Here is a 22,838-nt window from a genome sequence, read left to right on the forward strand (position 1 = left end):
TGCCCCTCCCGTCCCCCTCGTGTCACCTTCCGGCCGCCTTCATCTGTCCCTCCTGTCCCTTTCGTATTACCTTCCGTCCCCCCTTGTCCCTCATCCCTCCTTCCCGCCGCCCTCATCCGTCCCTCCTGTCCCTCTCTTGTCAACTTCCGTTCCCCTTGTCCCTCCTTACGGCCACCCTCATCTGTCCCTCCCGTCCCCCTCATGTCACCTTCCGGTCGCCTTCACCCGTCCCTCCTTCCGTCCCCCTCATCCCTCCTTCCGGCCGCCTTCATCCCCCCTTCATCCCTCCTACCGGCCGCCCTCATCCGTCCCTCCTGTCCCTCTCGTATCACCTTCCATCCGCCCTTGTCCCTCATCCTTCCTTCTGGCCGCCCTCATCCGTCCCTCCTGTCCCTCTCGTGTTAACTTACGTTCTGGCCGCCCTCATCCGTCCCTCCTCGTCCCTCTTTCCGGCCATCCTCATCCTTCCCTGCCGTCCCCCTGGTGTCACCTTCTGTCCCTGCCTCCGACCGCCCTCTTAGCTCTCTCCTGCCACCCTCTTCCCGTTGCCAGCTGCCCTCATCTGTCCCATCCGTGTCACCATTTGTCGCTCTCGTCCCTCCTTCCGACTGCCCACTTAGCCCCTTTCGGCCGTCCTCTTCCCTTCTCCCATCGTCATCTGCATTTGTCCGTTCTCGTGTCACCTTCCGTCCCTCCCTCTGGCCACCTTCTTAGCTCCCTCCGGCCACCCTCTTCCCCTCCTCCTGTCGCTATCTGCCGTTGTCCGTCCCGCTCGTGCCGCCATGCCTCCCTCCGGCCGCCTTCTTAGCTTCCTCCCGTCGCCATCTGCCCTTGTCCGTCGTCCTCGTGTCACCTTCCGTCCCTCCCTCCGACCGCTTTCTTAACTCCCTCCGGCCGCTCTCTTCCCTTCCCCCCCATTGCTAGATGCCCTCGTCTGTTCCCCTCGTATCCCCATCCGTCTCTCCTTCCGGCCACTCTCTTAGTTTCCTCTAGCTGCCCTCTTCCCTTCCTTCCGTCGCCATCTGCCCTCGTCCGCCTCCCTCGTGTCGCCATCTGTCCTTCTCGTCCCTCCCTCCGGCCGCCTTCTTACCTTCCTCCCGTCGCCATCTGCCCTTGTGCCGCCCTCTGTCCCTCCCTCCAGCCGCCCTCTGTCCCTCCCTCCCATCGCCAGCTGCCCTCTTTCGTCCCCATCGTGTCCCTATACGTTCCTCTTAGTTCCCTCCGGCCTCCCTTGTGTTACCTTCCTTCCCTCTCATCCCTACTTCCAGCCGCCCTCTTAGCTCTCTCCGGCCGCCCTCTTCCCTTCCTCCCGTCGCCATCTGCCCTCGTCCGTCCTCCTTCTGTCGCCATGTGTCCCTTTCGTCCCTCCCTCCGGCCACCCTCATCCGTCCCTCCTGTCCCCCCTAGTGTCACCTTCCGTCCCTCTCATCCCTCCCTCTTAGCTCCCACCGGCCGCCCTCTTAGCTCCGTCCGGCCGCCCTCTTAGCTCCGTCCGGCCGTCCTCTTAGTGCCCTCCGGCCGTCCTCTTAGTGCCCTCCGGCCGCCCTCTTAGCGCCCTCTTGCCTTCCTCCCGGCGCCAGCTGCCCCCGTCCTTCCCACTTGTGTCCCCATCTGTCCCTCTCGTCTCTCCTTCCGGCTGCCCTCTTCCCTTGTCGCCTTCTTACCTTCCTCCTGTCGCTATCTTCCCTTGTCCATCGTCCTCATGTCACCTTCCGTCCCTCCCTCCGGCCGCCCTCTTACCTCCTCTCGTCTCCATCTGCCCTCTTCCATCCCCCTAGTGTCGCCGCCCGTCCTTCCCTCTGGCCGCCCTCTTCCCCTTCTCCCGTCGCCATCTGCCCTCGGCCGTCCCTCTCGTGTCACCATCTGTCCCTCTCGTCTCTCCCTCCGACCGCCCTCTTCCCTTTCTCCCGTCGCCATCTGCCCTCGGCCGTCCTTCTCCCGTCACCATCTGTCCCTCTCGTCTCTCTGTCCGACCGCCCTCTTAGCTTCCTGCGGCCCCCCTCCGGCTGCCCTCTTAACTTCCTCCTGCCGCCCTCTTACCTCCTCCCGTCTCCATCTGCCCTCTTTCGTTCCCCTAGTGTCACCCCCTGTCCCTCTCGTCTCTCCCTCCAACAGCCCTCTTGTCTTCCTCCGGCCGCTCTCTTCCCCTTCTCCCTTCTCCATCTGCCCTAGGCCGTCCCTCTTGTGTCACCATCTGTCCCTCTCGTCTCCCCATCCGACTGTCCTCTTGGCTCCCTCCGGCCATTCTCTTCCCCTTCTCCCGTCGCCATCTGCCCTTGTCTGTCCCTCTTGTGTCGCCATCTGTCCCTCTCGTCTCTCTCTCCGACCGCCCTCTTCCCTTTCTCCCGTCGCCATCTGCCGTTGGCCGTCCTTCTCGTGTCGCCATCTGTCCCTCTTTTCTCTCCCTCCTGCCGCCCTCTTCCCCTTCTCCCGTCACCATCTGTCCCTCTCGTCTCTTTGTCCGACCGCCCTCTTAGCTTCCTGCGGTCCCCCTCCGGCTGCCCTCTTAACTTCCTCCTGCCGCCCTCTTACCTCCTCCCGTCTCCATCTGCCCTTGGCCGTCCTTCTCGTGTCGCCATCTGTCCCTCTCGTCTCTCCCTCCTGCCGCCCTCTTCCCCTTCTCCCGTCACCATCTGTCCCTCTCGTCTCTTTGTCCGACCGCCCTCTTAGCTTCCTGCGGTCCCCCTCCGGCTGCCCTCTTAACTTCCTCCTGCCGCCCTCTTACCTCCTCCCGTCTCCATCTGCCCTCTTCCGTTCCCCTAGTGTCACCCCCTGTCCCTCTCGTCTCTCCCTCCAACAGCCCTCTTGTCTTCCTCCGGCCGCTCTCTTCCCCTTCTCCCTTCTCCATCTGCCCTCGGCCGTCCCTCTTGTGTCACCATCTGTCCCTCTCGTCTCCCCATCCGACTGCCCTCTTGGCTCCCTCCGGCCATTCTCTTCCCCTTCTCCCGTCGCCATCTGCCCTTGTCTGTCCCTCTTGTGTCGCCATCTGTCCCTCTCGTCTCTCTCTCCGACCGCCCTCTTCCCTTTCTCCCGTCGCCATCTGCCGTTGGCCGTCCTTCTCGTGTCGCCATCTGTCCCTCTTTCTCTCCCTCCTGCCGCCCTCTTCCCCTTCTCCCGTCACCATCTGTCCCTCTCGTCTCTTTGTCCGACCGCCCTCTTAGCTTCCTGCGGTCCCCCTCCGGCTGCCCTCTTAACTTCCTCCTGCCGCCCTCTTACCTCCTCCCGTCTCCATCTGCCCTTGGCCGTCCTTCTCGTGTCGCCATCTGTCCCTCTCGTCTCTCCCTCCTGCCGCCCTCTTCCCCTTCTCCCGTCACCATCTGTCCCTCTCGTCTCTTTGTCCGACCGCCCTCTTAGCTTCCTGCGGTCCCCCTCCGGCTGCCCTCTTAACTTCCTCCTGCCGCCCTCTTACCTACTCCCGTCTCCATCTGCCCTCTTCCGTTCCCCTAGTGTCACCCCCTGTCCCTCTCGTCTCTCCCTCCAACAGCCCTCTTGTCTTCCTCCGGCCGCTCTCTTCCCCTTCTCCCGTCGCCATCTGCCCTCGGCCGTCCCTCTCGTGTCGCCATCTGTCCCTCTCGTCTCTCCCTCCGGCCGTTCTCTTCCCCTTCTCCCGTCGCTATCTGCCCTCGGCTGTCCCTCTCATGTCCCCATTCTTCTTTCCAGTCAGGTGCCGTCCTCCTCACTCCTTTTCTGATTGCAGGTGTGTAACAGTAATGGAAACTGTCACTGCGCCCCCGGCTGGGCTCCTCCGCTGTGCGGCTCCTCTGGCCATGGTGGCAGTGTGGACAGTGGTCCGGTAGCCCTGGAGGACGGTGAGGTTCTGTCTGTTCTATGAGCAGTGCCGTCCTCCATTATTATCAGGGTCTGTATCTGTGCTTCCTGTCCCCAGCCCGCAGCTCAGTGGCTGGCACAGTGGTCTTGGTCCTCCTGGTCATCCTCCTCCTCGCCCTCCTCCTCCTCTGTTACCGGAAGCGCAGATCTATACAGCGGAGGCTCGGGAATATCTTCACCCAGAGCGGGAAATGTCAGTACAGGTGAGGACGCCGTACACGCATATACTCTGTATGTGTACCAGTGTGCAGCCCCCTGACCTGTATCCCCTTCTCTCCAGGGTGACCCAGACGAGCGCCCAGCCTCGACCCCAGCGCCCGCCGCTGCCGCCTCACAGGACGCAGAGTACGGAGCTGCAGCTGATGTCCGCGGGGCCCGAGGTGAGGAGGAGATGACACGGCTCCGTCGCAGAGGGCTGGGAGGAGTAGAGGGGGACAACTCTCATCTTCTCTGCCCTCCCCGGGGTCTGGGTCATTGTAGACGCACTTGCTGGCCATGCATGTACTTGGCATGTTCTGTACGTGTTCACCCTGACTAGCGACTAACCTGGCACGATATTAATGTCTGACTCTTCTCTACCTCCCTCCGATCTGTCGCCTCTGTGTCCTCCCATCCTGTCCATCTGTCTCCATGTTCTGCTCAGTCTGATACTGATGGCCAAGAGCGGCCCGATCCTCCATCCAAGCCTCTGCCGCCAGACCCCGTCGAGAAGCACGGCCAGGTAATATAGGGGAGTGCGGTGTGTCCTGGTGGCCCAGTCCTCTGCGGAGCTTCTGCATGCTGCTTCTCTGTAACCCCCGCCCCGGCTACGGCACGGTGGGGTCCGCTCATTGCCCAGCTTAGACTCTCTGCATGGCTGTAAGTCATTCTCACCGCTTTCTTCATCCAGGCTGCTGCTGCTCAGGACAGGCCGCCTGCCCCAACTCGGCCCCTTCCTGTGGACCCTCTGCCACGTCGGGCCCAGGTAACAGGCAGGGCGCTGTGTACACCGGTGCAGGGAAACCTGGGAACGGGAGGGTTAATGTGTATCTGCTGTAAGAGGTAGATAATACACGGATGACGTACGGCCGGAGACGTGGGGGGTGTACACAAATACAGTATATATAGTATATAGAGAAAATGTGGAAGGTAACTGCGAGAGAACAAAGAGGACACGGCAATCTTCACAGATCAGCGAGCGCGAAGAAGAGACTATAAAGGAAAAACGTGCCGGAGACCTGCAAACAATGGAGACCACCAAGTCCTGAAGTCATCATAAGCCTCCTGTGTCCTCTACAGGAACTAATCCTCACACGTCTCTTAACCACGGCCCTATATAATCCTCACATGTCTCGTAACCGCGACCCTATATAATCCTCACACGTCTCGTGACCATGACCCTATATAATCCTCACACGTCTCGTAACCGCAACCCTATATAATCCTCACACGTCTCATAACCGCGACCCTATATAATCCTCACACGTCTCGTGACCACGGCCCTATATAATCCTCACAAGTCTCGTGACCATGACCCTATATAATCCTCATACGTCTCTTCTTCTCCATGTGATCGCGGCTCTATATAATCCTCACACGTCTCTTCTCCATGTGATCGCGGCTCTATATAATCCTCACACGTCTCTTCTTCATGTGATCGCGGCTCTATATAATCCTCACACGTCTCTTCTTCTTCATGTGATCGCGGCTCTATATAATCCTCACACGTCTCTTCTTCATGTGATCGTGGCTCTATATAATCCTCACACGTCTCTTCATGTGATCGTGGCTCTATATAATCCTCACACGTCTCTTCTTCATGTGATCGCGGCACTATATAATCCTCACACGTCTCTTCTTCCTCATGTGATCGCGGCTCTATATAATCCTCACACGTCTCTTCTTCATGTGATCGGGGCTCTATATAATCCTCACACGTCTCTTCTTCTTCATGTGATCGTGGCTCTATATAATCCTCACACGTCTCTTCTTCATGTGATCGCGGCTCTATATAATCCTCACACTTCTCTTCTTCATGTGATCGTGGCTCTATATAATCCTCACACGTCTCTTCTTCTTCATGTGATCGCGGCTCTATATAATCCTCACACGTCTCTTCTTCTTCATGTGATCGTGGCTCTATATAATCCTCACACGTCTCTTCTTCATGTGATCGTGGCTCTATATAATCCTCACACGTCTCTTCTTCATGTGATCGCGGCTCTATATAATCCTCACACGTCTCTTCTTCATGTGATCGCGGCTCTATATAATCCTCACACGTCTCTTCTTCATGTGATCGCGGCTCTATATAATCCTCACACGTCTCTTCTTCTTCATGTGATCGCGGCTCTATATAATCCTCACACGTCTCTTCTTCATGTGATCGCGGCTCTATATAATCCTCACACGTCTCTTCTTCATGTGATCGTGGCTCTATATAATCCTCACACGTCTCTTCTTCATGTGATCGCGGCTCTATATAATCCTCACACGTCTCTTCTTCATGTGATCGCGGCTCTATATAATCCTCACACGTCTCTTCTTCATGTGATCGTGGCTCTATATAATCCTCACACGTCTCTTCTTCTTCATGTGATCGCGGCTCTATATAATCCTCACACGTCTCTTCTTCTTCATGTGATCGCGGCTCTATATAATCCTCACACGTCTCTTCTTCTTCATGTGATCGTGGCTCTATATAATCCTCACACGTCTCTTCTTCATGTGATCGCGGCTCTATATAATCCTCACACGTCTCTTCTTCTTCATGTGATCGTGGCTCTATATAATCCTCACACTTCTCTTCTTCATGTGATCGTGGCTCTATATAATCCTCACACGTCTCTTCTTCTTCATGTGATCGTGGCTCTATATAATCCTCACACGTCTCCTCTTCTTCATGTGATCGTGGCTCTATATAATCCTCACACGTCTCTTCTTCTTCATGTGATCGCGGCTCTATATAATCCTCACACGTCTCCTCTTCTTCATGTGATCGTGGCTCTATATAATCCTCACACGTCTCTTCTTCTTCATGTGATCGCGGCTCTATATAATCCTCACACGTCTCTTCTTCATGTGATCGCGGCTCTATATAATCCTCACACGTCTCTTCTTCTTCATGTGATCGTGGCTCTATATAATCCTCACACGTCTCTTCTTCATGTTATCGCGGCTCTATATAATCCTCACACGTCTCTTCTTCTTCATGTGATCGCGGCTCTATATAATCCTCACACGTCTCTTCTTCATGTGATCGCGGCTCTATATAATCCTCACACGTCTCTTCTTCATGTGATCGTGGCTCTATATAATCCTCACACGTCTCTTCTTCATGTGATCGCGGCTCTATATAATCCTCACACGTCTCTTCTTCTTCATGTGATCGCGGCTCTATATAATCCTCACACGTCTCTTCTTCATGTGATCGTGGCTCTATATAATCCTCACACGTCTCTTCTTCATGTGATCGCGGCTCTATATAATCCTCACACGTCTCTTCTTCATGTGATCGTGGCTCTATATAATCCTCACACGTCTCTTCTTCTTCATGTGATCGTGGCTCTATATAATCCTCACACGTCTCTTCTTCATGTGATCGCGGCTCTATATAATCCTCACACGTCTCTTCTTCTTCATGTGATCGTGGCTCTATATAATCCTCACACGTCTCTTCTTCTTCATGTGATCGTGGCTCTATATAATCCTCACACGTCTCTTCTTCTTCATGTGATCGCGGCTCTATATAATCCTCACACGTCTCTTCTTCATGTGATCGTGGCTCTATATAATCCTCACACGTCTCTTCTTCTTCATGTGATCGCGGCTCTATATAATCCTCACACGTCTCTTCTTCATGTGATCGTGGCTCTATATAATCCTCACACGTCTCTTCTTCTTCATGTGATCGTGACTCTATATAATCCTCACACGTCTCCTCTTCTTCATGTGATCGTGGCTCTATATAATCCTCACACGTCTCTTCTTCATGTGATCGCGGCTCTATATAATCCTCACACGTCTCTTCTTCTTCATGTGATCGCGGCTCTATATAATCCTCACACGTCTCTTCTTCATGTGATCGCGGCTCTATATAATCCTCACACGTCTCTTCTTCTTCATGTGATCGCGGCTCTATATAATCCTCACACGTCTCTTCTTCATGTGATCGCGGGTCTATATAATCCTCACACGTCTCTTCTTCATGTGATCGCGGCTCTATATAATCCTCACACGTCTCTTCTTCATGTGATCGTGGCTCTATATAATCCTCACACGTCTCTTCTTCATGTGATCGCGGCTCTATATAATCCTCACACGTCTCTTCTTCTTCATGTGATCGTGGCTCTATATAATCCTCACACGTCTCTTCTTCATGTGATCGTGGCTCTATATAATCCTCACACGTCTCTTCTTCATGTGATCGTGGCTCTATATAATCCTCACACGTCTCTTCATGTGATCGTGGCTCTATATAATCCTCACACGTCTCTTCTTCTACATGTGATCGTGGCTCTATATAATCCTCACACGTCTCTTCTTCTTCATGTGATCGTGGCTCTATATAATCCTCACACGTCTCTTCTTCTTCATGTGATCGTGGCTCTATATAATCCTCACACGTCTCTTCTTCATGTGATCGTGGCTCTATATAATCCTCACACGTCTCTTCTTCATGTGATCGCGGCTCTATATAATCCTCACACGTCTCTTCTTCATGTGATCGTGGCTCTATATAATCCTCACACGTCTCTTCTTCTTCATGTGATCGCGGCTCTATATAATCCTCACACGTCTCTTCATGTGATCGTGGCTCTATATAATCCTCACACGTCTCTTCTTCATGTGATCGTGGCTCTATATAATCCTCACACGTCTCTTCTTCTTCATGTGATCGCGGCTCTATATAATCCTCACACGTCTCTTCTTCATGTGATCGCGACTCTATATAATCCTCACACGTCTCTTCTTCATGTGATCGCGACTCTATATAATCCTCACACGTCTCTTCATGTGATCGTGGCTCTATATAATCCTCACACGTCTCTTCTTCATGTGATCGCGGCTCTATATAATCCTCACACGTCTCTTCTTCTTCATGTGATCGCGGCTCTATATAATCCTCACACGTCTCTTCTTCATGTGATCGTGGCTCTATATAATCCTCACACGTCTCTTCTTCATGTGATCGTGGCTCTATATAATCCTCACACGTCTCCTCTTCTTCATGTGATCGTGGCTCTATATAATCCTCACACGTCTCTTCTTCATGTGATCGTGGCTCTATATAATCCTCACACGTCTCTTCATGTGATCGTGGCTCTATATAATCCTCACACGTCTCTTCTTCTACATGTGATCGTGGCTCTATGTAATCCTCACACGTCTCTTCTTCTTCATGTGATCGTGGCTCTATATAATCCTCACACGTCTCTTCTTCTTCATGTGATCGTGGCTCTATATAATCCTCACACGTCTCTTCTTCATGTGATCGTGGCTCTATATAATCCTCACACGTCTCTTCTTCATGTGATCGTGGCTCTATATAATCCTCACACGTCTCTTCTTCTTCATGTGATCGCGGCTCTATATAATCCTCACACGTCTCTTCATGTGATCGTGGCTCTATATAATCCTCACACGTCTCTTCTTCATGTGATCGTGGCTCTATATAATCCTCACACGTCTCTCCTTCATGTGATCGTGGCTCTATATAATCCTCACACGTCTCCTCTTCTTCATGTGATCGCGGCTCTATATAATCCTCACACGTCTCTTCTTCATGTGATCGTGGCCCTATATAATCCTCACACGTCTCTTCTTCATGTGATCGTGGCTCTATATAATCCTCACACGTCTCTTCTTCATGTGGTCGCGGCTCTATATAATCCTCACACGTCTCTTCTTCTTCATGTGATCGCGGCTCTATATAATCCTCACACGTCTCTTCTTCTTCATGTGATCGCGGCTCTATATAATCCTCACACGTCTCTTCTTCATGTGATCGTGGCTCTATATAATCCTCACACGTCTCTTCTTCTTCGTGTGGTCGCGGCTCTGTATAATCCTCACACGTCTCTTCTTCTTCATGTGATCGCGGCTCTATATAATCCTCACACGTCTCTTCTTTATGTGATCGCGGCTCTATATAATCCTCACACGTCTCTTCTTCTTCATGTGATCGCGGCTCTATATAATCCTCACACGTCTCTTCTTCGTGTGGTCGCGGCTCTGTATAATCCTCACACGTCTCTTCTTCTTCATGTGATCGCGGCTCTATATAATCCTCACACGTCTCTTCTTCTTCATGTGATCGGGGCTCTATATAATCCTCACACGTCTCTTCTTCTTCATGTGATCGCGGCTCTATATAATCCTCACACGTCTCTTCTTCATGTGATCGTGGCTCTATATAATCCTCACACGTCTCTTCTTCATGTGATCGTGGCTCTATATAATCCTCACACGTCTCTTCTTCTTCATGTGATCGTGGCTCTATATAATCCTCACACGTCTCTTCTTCATGTTATCGCGGCTCTATATAATCCTCACACGTCTCTTCTTCTTCATGTGATTGTGGCTCTATATAATCCTCACACGTCTCTTCTTCATGTTATCGCGGCTCTATATAATCCTCACACGTCTCTTCTTCTTCATGTGATCGGGGCTCTATATAATCCTCACACGTCTCTTCTTCATGTGATCGTGGCTCTATATAATCCTCACACGTCTCTTCTTCTTCATGTGATCGTGGCTCTATATAATCCTCACACGTCTCTTCTTCTTCATGTGATCGTGGCTCTATATAATCCTGACACGTCTCTTCTTCTTCATGTGATCGTGACTCTATATAATCCTCACACGTCTCTTCTTCATGTGATCGCGGCTCTATATAATCCTCACACGTCTCTTCTTCTTCATGTGATCGCGGCTCTATATAATCCTCACACGTCTCTTCTTCTTCATGTGATCGCGGCTCTATATAATCCTCACACGTCTCTTCTTCATGTGATCGCGGCTCTATATAATCCTCACACGTCTCTTCTTCATGTGATCGTGGCTCTATATAACCCTCACACGTCTCTTCTTCTTCATGTGATCGCGGCTCTATATAATCCTCACACGTCTCTTCTTCTTCATGTGATCGCGGCTCTATATAATCCTCACACGTCTCTTCTTCATGTGATCGCGGCTCTATATAATCCTCACACGTCTCTTCTTCATGTGATCGTGGCTCTATATAACCCTCACACGTCTCTTCTTCTTCATGTGATCGTGGCTCTATATAACCCTCACACGTCTCTTCTTCTTCATGTGATCGTGGCTCTATATAATCCTCACACGTCTCTTCTTCATGTGATCGTGACTCTATATAATCCTCACACGTCTCTTCTTCTTCATGTGATCGGGGCTCTATATAATCCTCACACGTCTCTTCTTCTTCATGTGATCGCGGCTCTATATAATCCTCACACGTCTCTTCTTCATGTGATCGTGACTCTATATAATCCTCACACGTCTCTTCTTCTTCATGTGATCGCGGCTCTATATAATCCTCACACGTCTCTTCTTCATGTGATCGTGGCTCTATATAATCCTCACACGTCTCTTCTTCATGTGATCGCGGCTCTATATAATCCTCACACGTCTCTTCTTCTTCATGTGATCGCGGCTCTATATAATCCTCACACGTCTCCTCTTCTTCATGTGATCGTGGCTCTATATAATCCTCACACGTCTCCTCTTCTTCATGTGATCGCGGCTCTATATAATCCTCACACGTCTCTTCTTCTTCATGTGATCGTGGCTCTATATAATCCTCACACGTCTCTTCTTCTCCATGTGATCGCGGCTCTATATAATCCTCACACGTCTCTTCTTCATGTGATCGTGGCTCTATATAATCCTCACACGTCTCTTCTTCTTCATGTGATCGTGGCTCTATATAATCCTCACACGTCTCTTCTTCATGTGATCGCGGCTCTATATAATCCTCACACGTCTCTTCTTCTTCATGTGATCGCGGCTCTATATAATCCTCACACGTCTCCTCTTCTTCATGTGATCGTGGCTCTATATAATCCTCACACGTCTCTTCTTCATGTGATCGTGGCTCTATATAATCCTCACACGTCTCTTCTTCTTCATGTGGTCGCGGCTCTATATAATCCTCACACGTCTCTTCTTCTTCATGTGATCGTGGCTCTATATAATCCTCACACGTCTCTTCTTCATGTGATCGTGGCTCTATATAATCCTCACACGTCTCTTCTTCATGTGATCGCGGCTCTATATAATCCTCACACGTCTCTTCTTCTTCATGTGATCGCGGCTCTATATAATCCTCACACGTCTCCTCTTCTTCATGTGATCGTGGCTCTATATAATCCTCACACGTCTCCTCTTCTTCATGTGATCGTGGCTCTATATAATCCTCACACGTCTCTTCTTCATGTGATCGTGGCTCTATATAATCCTCACACGTCTCTTCTTCTTCATGTGATCGCGGCTCTATATAATCCTCACACGTCTCCTCTTCTTCATGTGATCGTGGCTCTATATAATCCTCACACGTCTCTTCTTCTTCATGTGGTCGCGGCCCTATATAATCCTCACACGTCTCTTCTTCATGTGGTCGCGGCTCTATATAATCCTCACACGTCTCCTCTTCTTCATGTGATCGCGGCTCTATATAATCCTCACACGTCTCTTCTTCATGTGATCGTGGCTCTATATAATCCTCACACGTCTCTTCATGTGATCGTGGCTCTATATAATCCTCACACGTCTCTTCTTCTTCATGTGATCGTGGCTCTATATAATCCTCACACGTCTCTTCTTCATGTGATCGTAGCTCTATATAATCCTCACACGTGTCTTCTTCATGTGATCGCGGCTCTATATAATCCTCACACGTCTCTTCTTCATGTGATCGTGGCTCTATATAATCCTCACACGTCTCTTCATGTGATCGTGGCTCTATATAATCCTCACACGTCTCTTGTTCTTCATGTGATCGTGGCTCTATATAATCCTCACACGTCTCTTCTTCTTCATGTGATCGCGGCTCTATATAATCCTCACACGTCTCTTCTTCTTCATGTGATCGTGGCTCTATATAATCCTCACACGTCTCTTCTTCTTCATGTGATCGCGGCTCTATATAATCCTCACACGTCTCTTCTTCATGTGATCGTGGCTCTATATAATCCTCACACGTCTCTTCTTCATGTGATCGTGGCTCTATATAATCCTCACACGTCTCTTCTTCATGTGATCGTGGCTCTATATAATCCTCACACGTCTCTTCTTCTTCATGTGATCGCGGCTCTATATAATCCTCACACGTCTCTTCTTCTTCATGTGATCGTGGCTCTATATAATCCTCACACTTCTCTTCTTCATGTGATCGTGGCTCTATATAATCCTCACACGTCTCTTCTTCTTCATGTGATCGCGGCTCTATATAATCCTCACACGTCTCTTCTTCATGTGATCGTGGCTCTATATAATCCTCACGTCTCTCCTTCATGTGATCGTGGCTCTATATAATCCTCACACGTCTCTTCTTCTTCATGTGATCGTGACTCTATATAATCCTCACACGTCTCTTCTTCATGTGATCGTGGCTCTATATAATCCTCACACGTCTCTTCTTCTTCATGTGATCGTGGCTCTATATAATCCTCACACGTCTCTTCTTCTTCATGTGATCGCGGCTCTATATAATCCTCACACGTCTCTTCTTCTTCATGTGATCGTGGCTCTATATAATCCTCACACGTCTCTTCTTCTTCATGTGATCGTGGCTCTATATAATCCTCACACATCTCTTCTTCATGTGATCGCGGCTCTATATAATCCTCACACGTCTCTTCTTCATGTGATCGCGGCTCTATATAATCCTCACACGTCTCTTCTTCATGTGATCGTGGCTCTATATAATCCTCACACGTCTCTTCTTCATGTGATCGTGGCTCTATATAATCCTCACACGTCTCTTCTTCATGTGATCGTGGCTCTATATAATCCTCACACGTCTCTTCTTCATGTGATCGTGGCTCTATATAATCCTCACACGTCTCTTCTTCATGTGATCGTGGCTCTATATAATCCTCACACGTCTCTTCTTCATGTGATCGTGGCTCTATATAATCCTCACACGTCTCTTCTTCATGTGATCGTGGCTCTATATAATCCTCACACGTCTCTTCTTCTTCATGTGATCGTGGCTCTATATAATCCTCACACGTCTCTTCTTCATGTGATCGTGACTCTATATAATCCTCACACGTCTCTTCTTCTTCATGTGATCGTGGCTCTATATAATCCTCACACGTCTCTTCTTCTTCTTGTGATCGTGACTCTATATAATCCTCACACGTCTCTTCTTCTTCATGTGATCGTGGCTCTATATAATCCTCACACGTCTCCTCTTCTTCATGTGATCGCGGCTCTATATAATCCTCACACGTCTCTTCTTCTTCTTGTGATCGTGGCTCTATATAATCCTCACACGTCTCTTCTTCATGTGATCGCGGCTCTATATAATCCTCACACGTCTCTTCTTCTTCATGTGATCGCGGCTCTATATAATCCTCACACGTCTCTTCTTCTTCATGTGATCGTGGCTCTATATAATCCTCACACGTCTCTTCTTCTTCATGTGATCGCGGCTCTATATAATCCTCACACGTCTCTTCTTCATGTGATCGCGGCTCTATATAATCCTCACACGTCTCTCCTTCATGTGATCGCGGCTCTATATAATCCTCACACGTCTCTTCTTCATGTGATCGCGGCTCTATATAATCCTCACACGTCTCTCCTTCATGTGATCGCGGCTCTATATAATCCTCACACGTCTCTCCTTCATGTGATCGCGGCTCTATATAATCCTCACACGTCTCTTCTTCTTCATGTGATCGTGGTTCTATATAATCCTCACACGTCTCTTCTTCTCCATGTGATCGCGGCTCTATATAATCCTCACACGTCTCTTCTTCATGTGATCGTGGCTCTATATAATCCTCACACGTCTCTTCTTCTTCATGTGATCGTGGCTCTATATAATCCTCACACGTCTCTTCTTCATGTGATCGCGGCTCTATATAATCCTCACACGTCTCTTCTTCAAGTGATCGCGGCTCTATATAATCCTCACACGTCTCTTCTTCATGTGATCGTGGCTCTATATAATCCTCACACGTCTCTTCTTCATGTGATCGTGACTCTATATAATCCTCACACGTCTCTTCTTCTTCATGTGATCGTGGCTCTATATAATCCTCACACGTCTCTTCTTCTTCATGTGATCGTGACTCTATATAATCCTCACACGTCTCTTCTTCTTCATGTGATCGTGTCTCTATATAATCCTCACACGTCTCTTCTTCTTCATGTGATCGTGGCTCTATATAATCCTCACACGTCTCTTCTTCTTCATGTGATCGTGGCTCTATATAATCCTCACACGTCTCTTCTTCTTCATGTGATCGTGGCTCTATATAATCCTCACACGTCTCTTCTTCTTCATGTGATCGTGGCTCTATATAACCCTCACACGTCTCTTCTTCTTCTTGTGATTGTGACTCTATATAACCCTCACACGTCTCTTCTTCTTCATGTGATCGTGGCTCTATATAATCCTCACACGTCTCTTCTTCTTCATGTGATCGTGGCTCTATATAATCCTCACACGTCTCTTCTTCTTCATGTGATCGTGACTCTATATAATCCTCACACGTCTCTTCTTCTTCATGTGATCGTGACTCTATATAATCCTCACACGTCTCTTCTTCTTCATGTGATCGTGACTCTATATAATCCTCACACGTCTCTTCTTCTTCATGTGATCGTGACTCTATATAATCCTCACACGTCTCTTCTTCTTCATGTGATCGTGGCTCTATATAATCCTCACACGTCTCTTCGTCTTCATGTGGTCGCGGCTCTATATAATCCTCACACGTCTCTTCTTCTTCATGTGATCGTGGCTCTATATAATCCTCACACGTCTCTTCTTCTTCATGTGATCGTGGCTCTATATAATCCTCACACGTCTCTTCTTCTTCATGTGATCGTGGCTCTATATAATCCTCACACGTCTCTTCTTCTTCATGTGATCGTGGCTCTATATAATCCTCACACGTCTCTTCTTCTTCATGTGATCGTGGCTCTATATAATCCTCACACGTCTCTTCTTCTTCATGTGATCGTGACTCTATATAATCCTCACACGTCTCTTCTTCTTCATGTGATCGTGGCTCTATATAATCCTCACACGTCTCTTCTTCTTCATGTGATCGTGACTCTATATAACCCTCACACGTCTCTTCTTCTTCATGTGATCGTGGCTCTATATAATCCTCACACGTCTCTTCTTCTTCATGTGATCATGGCTCTATATAATCCTCACACGTCTCTTCTTCTTCATGTGATCGTGGCTCTATATAATCCTCACACGTCTCTTCTTCTTCATGTGATCGTGACTCTATATAATCCTCACACGTCTCTTCTTCTTCATGTGATCGTGACTCTATATAACCCTCACACGTCTCTTCTTCTTCATGTGATCGCGGCTCTATATAATCCTCACACGTCTCTTCTTCTTCATGTGATCGTGACTCTATATAATCCTCACACGTCTCTTCTTCTTCATGTGATCGTGACTCTATATAATCCTCACACGTCTCTTCTTCTTCATGTGATCGTGGCTCTATATAATCCTCACACGTCTCTTCTTCTTCATGTGATCGTGGCTCTATATAATCCTCACACGTCTCTTCTTCTTCTTGTGATCGTGACTCTATATAACCCTCACACGTCTCTTCTTCTTCATGTGATCGTGGCTCTATATAATCCTCACACGTCTCTTCTTCATGTGATCGCGGCTCTATATAATCCTCACACGTCTCTTCTTCATGTGATCGTGGCTCTATATAATCCTCACACGTCTCTTCTTCTTCATGTGATCGTGGCTCTATATAATCCTCACACGTCTCTTCTTCATGTGATCGTGGCTCTATATAATCCTCACACGTCTCTTCTTCATGTGATCGCGGCTCTATATAATCCTCACACGTCTCTTCTCCATGTGATCGTGGCTCTATATAATCCTCACACGTCTCTTCTTCATGTGATCGCGGCTCTATATAATCCTCACACGTCTCTTCTTCATGTGATCGTGACTCTATATAATCCTCACACGTCTCTTCTTCTTCATGTGATCGTGGCTCTATATAATCCTCACACGTCTCTTCTTCTTCATGTGATCGTGACTCTATATAATCCTCACACGTCTCTTCTTCTTCATGTGATCGTGGCTCTATATAATCCTCACACGTCTCTTCTTCTTCATGTGATCGTGGCTCTATATAATCCTCACACGTCTCTTCTTCTTCATGTGATCGTGGCTCTATATAATCCTCACACGTCTCTTCTTCTTCATGTGATCGTGGCTCTATATAATCCTCACACGTCTCTTCTTCATGTGATCGTGGCTCTATATAATCCTCACACGTCTCTTCTTCTTCTTGTGATCGTGGCTCTATATAATCCTCACACGTCTCTTCTTCTTCATGTGATCGTGGCTCTATATAATCCTCACACGTCTCTTCTTCTTCTTGTGATCGCGGCTCTATATAATCCTCACACGTCTCTTCTTCTTCATGTGATCGCGGCTCTATATAATCCTCACACGTCTCTTCTTCTTCATGTGATCGTGACTCTATATAATCCTCACACGTCTCTTCTTCTTCATGTGATCGCGGCTCTATATAATCCTCACACGTCTCTTCTTCTTCATGTGATCGCGGCTCTATATAATCCTCACACGTCTCTTCTTCTTCATGTGATCGTGGCTCTATATAATCCTCACACGTCTCTTCTTCTTCTTGTGATCGTGACTCTATATAATCCTCACACGTCTCTTCTTCTTCTTGTGATCGTGACTCTATATAATCCTCACACGTCTCTTCTTCTTCATGTGATCGTGGCTCTATATAATCCTCACACGTCTCTTCTCCATGTGATCGCGGCTCTATATAATCCTCACACGTCTCTTCTTCTTCATGTGATCGTGGCTCTATATAATCCTCACACGTCTCTTCTTCATGTGATCGTGACTCTATATAATCCTCACACGTCTCTTCTTCTTCATGTGATCGTGGCTCTATATAATCCTCACACGTCTCTTCTTCTTCTTGTGATCGTGACTCTATATAATCCTCACACGTCTCCTCTTCTTCTTGTGATCGTGACTCTATATAATCCTCACACGTCTCTTCTTCTTCTTGTGATCGTGACTCTATATAATCCTCACACGTCTCTTCTTCTTCTTGTGATCGTGACTCTATATAATCCTCACACGTCTCTTCTTCTTCATGTGATCTCGGCTCTATATAATCCTCACACGTCTCTTCTTCTTCTTGTGATCGTGACTCTATATAATCCTCACACGTCTCTTCTTCTTCATGTGATCGGGGCTCTATATAATCCTCACACGTCTCTTCTTCTTCATGTGATCGTGGCTCTATATAATCCTCACACGTCTCTTCTTCTTGTGATCGCGGCTCTATATAATCCTCACACGTCTCTTCTTCATGTGATCGTGGCTCTATATAATCCTCACACGTCTCTTCTTCATGTGATCGCGGCTCTATATAATCCTCACACGTCTCTTCTTCTTCTTGTGATCGTGACTCTATATAATCCTCACACGTCTCTTCTTCATGTGATCGCGGCTCTATATAATTCTCACACGTCTCTTCTCCATGTGATCGCGGCTCTATATAATCCTCACACGTCTCTTCTTCATGTGATCGTGGCTCTATATAATCCTCACACGTCTCTTCTCCATGTGATCGCGGCTCTATATAATCCTCACACGTCTCTTCTTCTTCATGTGATCGTGGCTCTATATAATCCTCTCACGTCTCTTCTTCTTCTTGTGATCGTGACTCTATATAATCCTCACACGTCTCTTCTTATTCATGTGATCGTGGCTCTATATAATCCTCACACGTCTCTTCTTCATGTGATCGCGGCTCTATATAATCCTCACACGTCTCTTCATGTGATCGCGGCTCTATATAATCCTCACACGTCTCTTCTTCTTCATGTGATCGTGGCTCTATATAATCCTCACACGTCTCTTCTTCATGTGATCGCGGCTCTATATAATCCTCACACGTCTCTTCTTCATGTGATCGCGGCTCTATATAATCCTCACACGTCTCTTCATGTGATCGCGGCTCTATATAATCCTCACACGTCTCTTCTTCTTCATGTGATCGCGGCTCTATATAATCCTCACACGTCTTCTTCTTCATGTGATCGCGGCTCTATATAATCCTCACACGTCTCTTCTTCTTCATGTGATCGCGGCTCTATATAATCCTCACACGTCTCTTCTTCTTCATGTGATCGTGGCTCTATATAATCCTCACACGTCTCTTCTTCTTCATGTGATCGCGGCTCTATATAATCCTCACACGTCTCTTCTTCTTCATGTCATCGGGGCTCTATATAATCCTCACACGTCTCTTCTTCATGTGATCGTGGCTCTATATAATCCTCACACGTCTCTTCTTCTTCTTGTGATCGTGACCCTATATAATCCTCACACGTCTCTTCTTATTCATGTGATCGTGGCTCTATATAATCCTCACACGTCTCTTCTTCATGTGATCGCGGCTCTATATAATCCTCACACGTCTCTTCATGTGATCGCGGCTCTATATAATCCTCACACGTCTCTTCTTCTTCATGTGATCGTGGCTCTATATAATCCTCACACGTCTCTTCTTCATGTGATCGCGGCTCTATATAATCCTCACACGTCTCTTCTTCATGTGATCGTGGCTCTATATAATCCTCACACGTCTCTTCTTCTTCTTGTGATCGTGGCTCTATATAATCCTCACACGTCTCTTCTTCTTCATGTGATCGTGGCTCTATATAATCCTCACACGTCTCTTCTTCATGTGATCGTGACTCTACATAATCCTCACACGTCTCTTCTTCATGTGATCGCGGCTCTATATAATCCTCACACGTCTCTCCTTCATGTGATCGCGGCTCTATATAATCCTCACACGTCTCTTCATGTGATCGCGGCTTTATATAATCCTCACACGTCTCTTCTTCTTCATGTGATCGCGGCTCTATATAATCCTCACACGTCTCTTCTTCTTCTTGTGATCGTGACTCTATATAATCCTCACACGTCTCCTCTTCTTCTTGTGATCGTGACTCTATATAATCCTCACACGTCTCCTCTTCTTCATGTGATCGTGGCTCTATATAATCCTCTCACGTCTCTTCTTCTTCTTGTGATCGTGACTCTATATAATCCTCACACGTCTCTTCTTCATGTGATCGCGGCTCTATATAATCCTCACACGTCTCTTCATGTGATCGCGGCTCTATATAATCCTCACACGTCTCTTCTTCATGTGATCGCGGCTCTATATTATCCTCACACGTCTCTTCTTCATGTGATCGTGGCTCTATATAATACTCACACGTCTCTTCTTCTTCTTGTGATCGTGACTCTATATAATCCTCACACGTCTCTTCTTATTCATGTGATCGTGGCTCTATATAATCCTCACACGTCTCTTCTTCATGTGATCGCGGCTCTATATAATCCTCACACTTCTCTTCATGTGATCGCGGCTCTATATAATCCTCACACGTCTCTTCTTCTTCATGTGATCGTGGCTCTATATAATCCTCACACGTCTCTTCTTCATGTGATCGCGGCTCTATATAATCCTCACACGTCTCTTCTTCATGTGATCGTGGCTCTATATAATCCTCACACGTCTCTTCTTCTTCATGTGATCGCGGCTCTATATAATCCTCACACGTCTCTTCTTCTTCATGTGATCGCGGCTCTATATAATCCTCACACGTCTCTTCTTCATGTGATCGTGGCTCTATATAATACTCACACGTCTCTTCTTCTTCTTGTGATCGTGGCTCTATATAATCCTCACACGTCTCTTCTTCTTCATGTGATCGTGGCTCTATATAATCCTCACACGTCTCTTCTTCATGTGATCGTGACTCTATATAATCCTCACACGTCTCTTCTTCTTCATGTGATCGTGGCTCTATATAATCCTCACACGTCTCTTCTTCTTCTTGTGATCGTGACTCTATATAATCCTCACACGTCTCTTCTTCTTCATGTGATCGCGGCTCTATATAATCCTCACACGTCTCTTCTTCATGTGATCGTGACTCTATATAATCCTCACACGTCTCATCTTCTTCATGTGATCGTGACTCTATATAATCCTCACACGTCTCTTCTTCTTCTTGTGATCGTGACTCTATATAATCCTCACACGTCTCTTCTTCTTCATGTGATCGCGGCTCTATATAATCCTCACACGTCTCTTCTTCATGTGATCGTGACTCTATATAATCCTCACACGTCTCTTCTTCTTCATGTGATCGTGGCTCTATATAATCCTCACACGTCTCTTCTTCTTCATGTGATCGTGGCTCTATATAATCCTCACACGTCTCTTCTTCTTCATGTGATCGTGGCTCTATATAATCCTCACACGTCTCTTCTTCATGTGATCGCGGCTCTATATAATCCTCACACGTCTCTTCTTCATGTGATCGCGGCTCTATATAATCCTCACACGTCTCTTCTTCATGTGATCGCGGCTCTATATAATCCTCACACGTCTCTTCTTCTTCATGTGATCGTGGCTCTATATAATCCTCACACGTCTCCTCTTCTTCATGTGATCGCGGCTCTATATAATCCTCACACGTCTCTTCTTCTTCTTGTGATCGTGACTCTATATAATCCTCACACGTCTCTTCTTCTTCATGTGATCGCGGCTCTATATAATCCTCACACGTCTCTTCTTCATGTGATCGTGACTCTATATAATCCTCACACGTCTCTTCTTCTTCATGTGATCGCGGCTCTATATAATCCTCACACGTCTCTTCTTCATGTGATCGTGGCTCTATATAATCCTCACACGTCTCTTCTTCATGTGATCGTGGCTCTATATAATCCTCACACGTCTCTTCTTCATGTGATCGCGGCTCTATATAATCCTCACACGTCTCTTCTTCTTCATGTGATCGTGGCTCTATATAATCCTCACACGTCTCCTCTTCTTCATGTGATCGTGGCTCTATATAATCCTCACACGTCTCTTCTTCATGTGGTCGCGGCTCTATATAATCCTCACACGTCTCTTCTTCATGTGATCGTGGCTCTATATAATCCTCACACGTCTCCTCTTCTTCATGTGATCGTGGCTCTATATAATCCTCACACGTCTCTTCTTCTTCATGTGATCGTGACTCTATATAATCCTCACACGTCTCTTCTTCTTCATGTGATCGTGACTCTATATAACCCTCACACGTCTCTTCTTCTTCATGTGATCGCGGCTCTATATAATCCTCACACGTCTCTTCTTCTTCATGTGATCGTGACTCTATATAATCCTCACACGTCTCTTCTTCTTCATGTGATCGTGACTCTATATAATCCTCACACGTCTCTTCTTCTTCATGTGATCGTGGCTCTATATAATCCTCACACGTCTCTTCTTCTTCATGTGATCGTGGCTCTATATAATCCTCACACGTCTCTTCTTCTTCTTGTGATCGTGACTCTATATAACCCTCACACGTCTCTTCTTCTTCATGTGATCGTGGCTCTATATAATCCTCACACGTCTCTTCTTCATGTGATCGCGGCTCTATATAATCCTCACACGTCTCTTCTTCTTCATGTGATCGTGGTTCTATATAATCCTCACACGTCTCTTCTTCTCCATGTGATCGCGGCTCTATATAATCCTCACACGTCTCTTCTTCATGTGATCGCGGCTCTATATAATCCTCACACGTCTCTTCTTCGTGTGGTCGCGGCTCTGTATAATCCTCACACGTCTCTTCTTCTTCATGTGATCGCGGCTCTATATAATCCTCACACGTCTCTTCTTCTTCATGTGATCGTGGCTCTATATAATCCTCAC

The 22,838-nt window shown here is 47.6% G+C and overlaps 1 protein-coding gene across 5 annotated transcripts in view; it reads left to right on the plus strand.

Annotated features, from left to right (window-relative positions):
• Positions 1-22,838, plus strand: part of ADAM15 (ADAM metallopeptidase domain 15) — a 97,271-nt gene that overhangs the window by 28,836 nt on the left and 45,597 nt on the right. For 2 of the 5 annotated variants that reach the window (XM_073637299.1, XM_073637303.1), the window contains 5 exons: positions 3,698-3,809; positions 3,887-4,031; positions 4,109-4,208; positions 4,472-4,549; positions 4,718-4,792. In XM_073637299.1, coding sequence (XP_073493400.1) covers positions 3,698-3,809; positions 3,887-4,031; positions 4,109-4,208; positions 4,472-4,549; positions 4,718-4,792 — 510 coding nt within the window. The remainder of the gene's footprint in view (positions 1-3,697; positions 3,810-3,886; positions 4,032-4,108; positions 4,209-4,471; positions 4,550-4,717; positions 4,793-22,838) is intronic. The other 3 variants (XM_073637300.1, XM_073637301.1, XM_073637302.1) reach the window with 3 other exon arrangements.

The sequence above is a fragment of the Phyllobates terribilis genome, unplaced genomic scaffold (genome assembly GCF_046119375.1).
Source record: "Phyllobates terribilis strain yellow unplaced genomic scaffold, ASM4611937v1 Scaffold_6__1_contigs__length_29720123, whole genome shotgun sequence".
Taxonomy (NCBI): Eukaryota; Metazoa; Chordata; class Amphibia; order Anura; family Dendrobatidae; genus Phyllobates; species Phyllobates terribilis.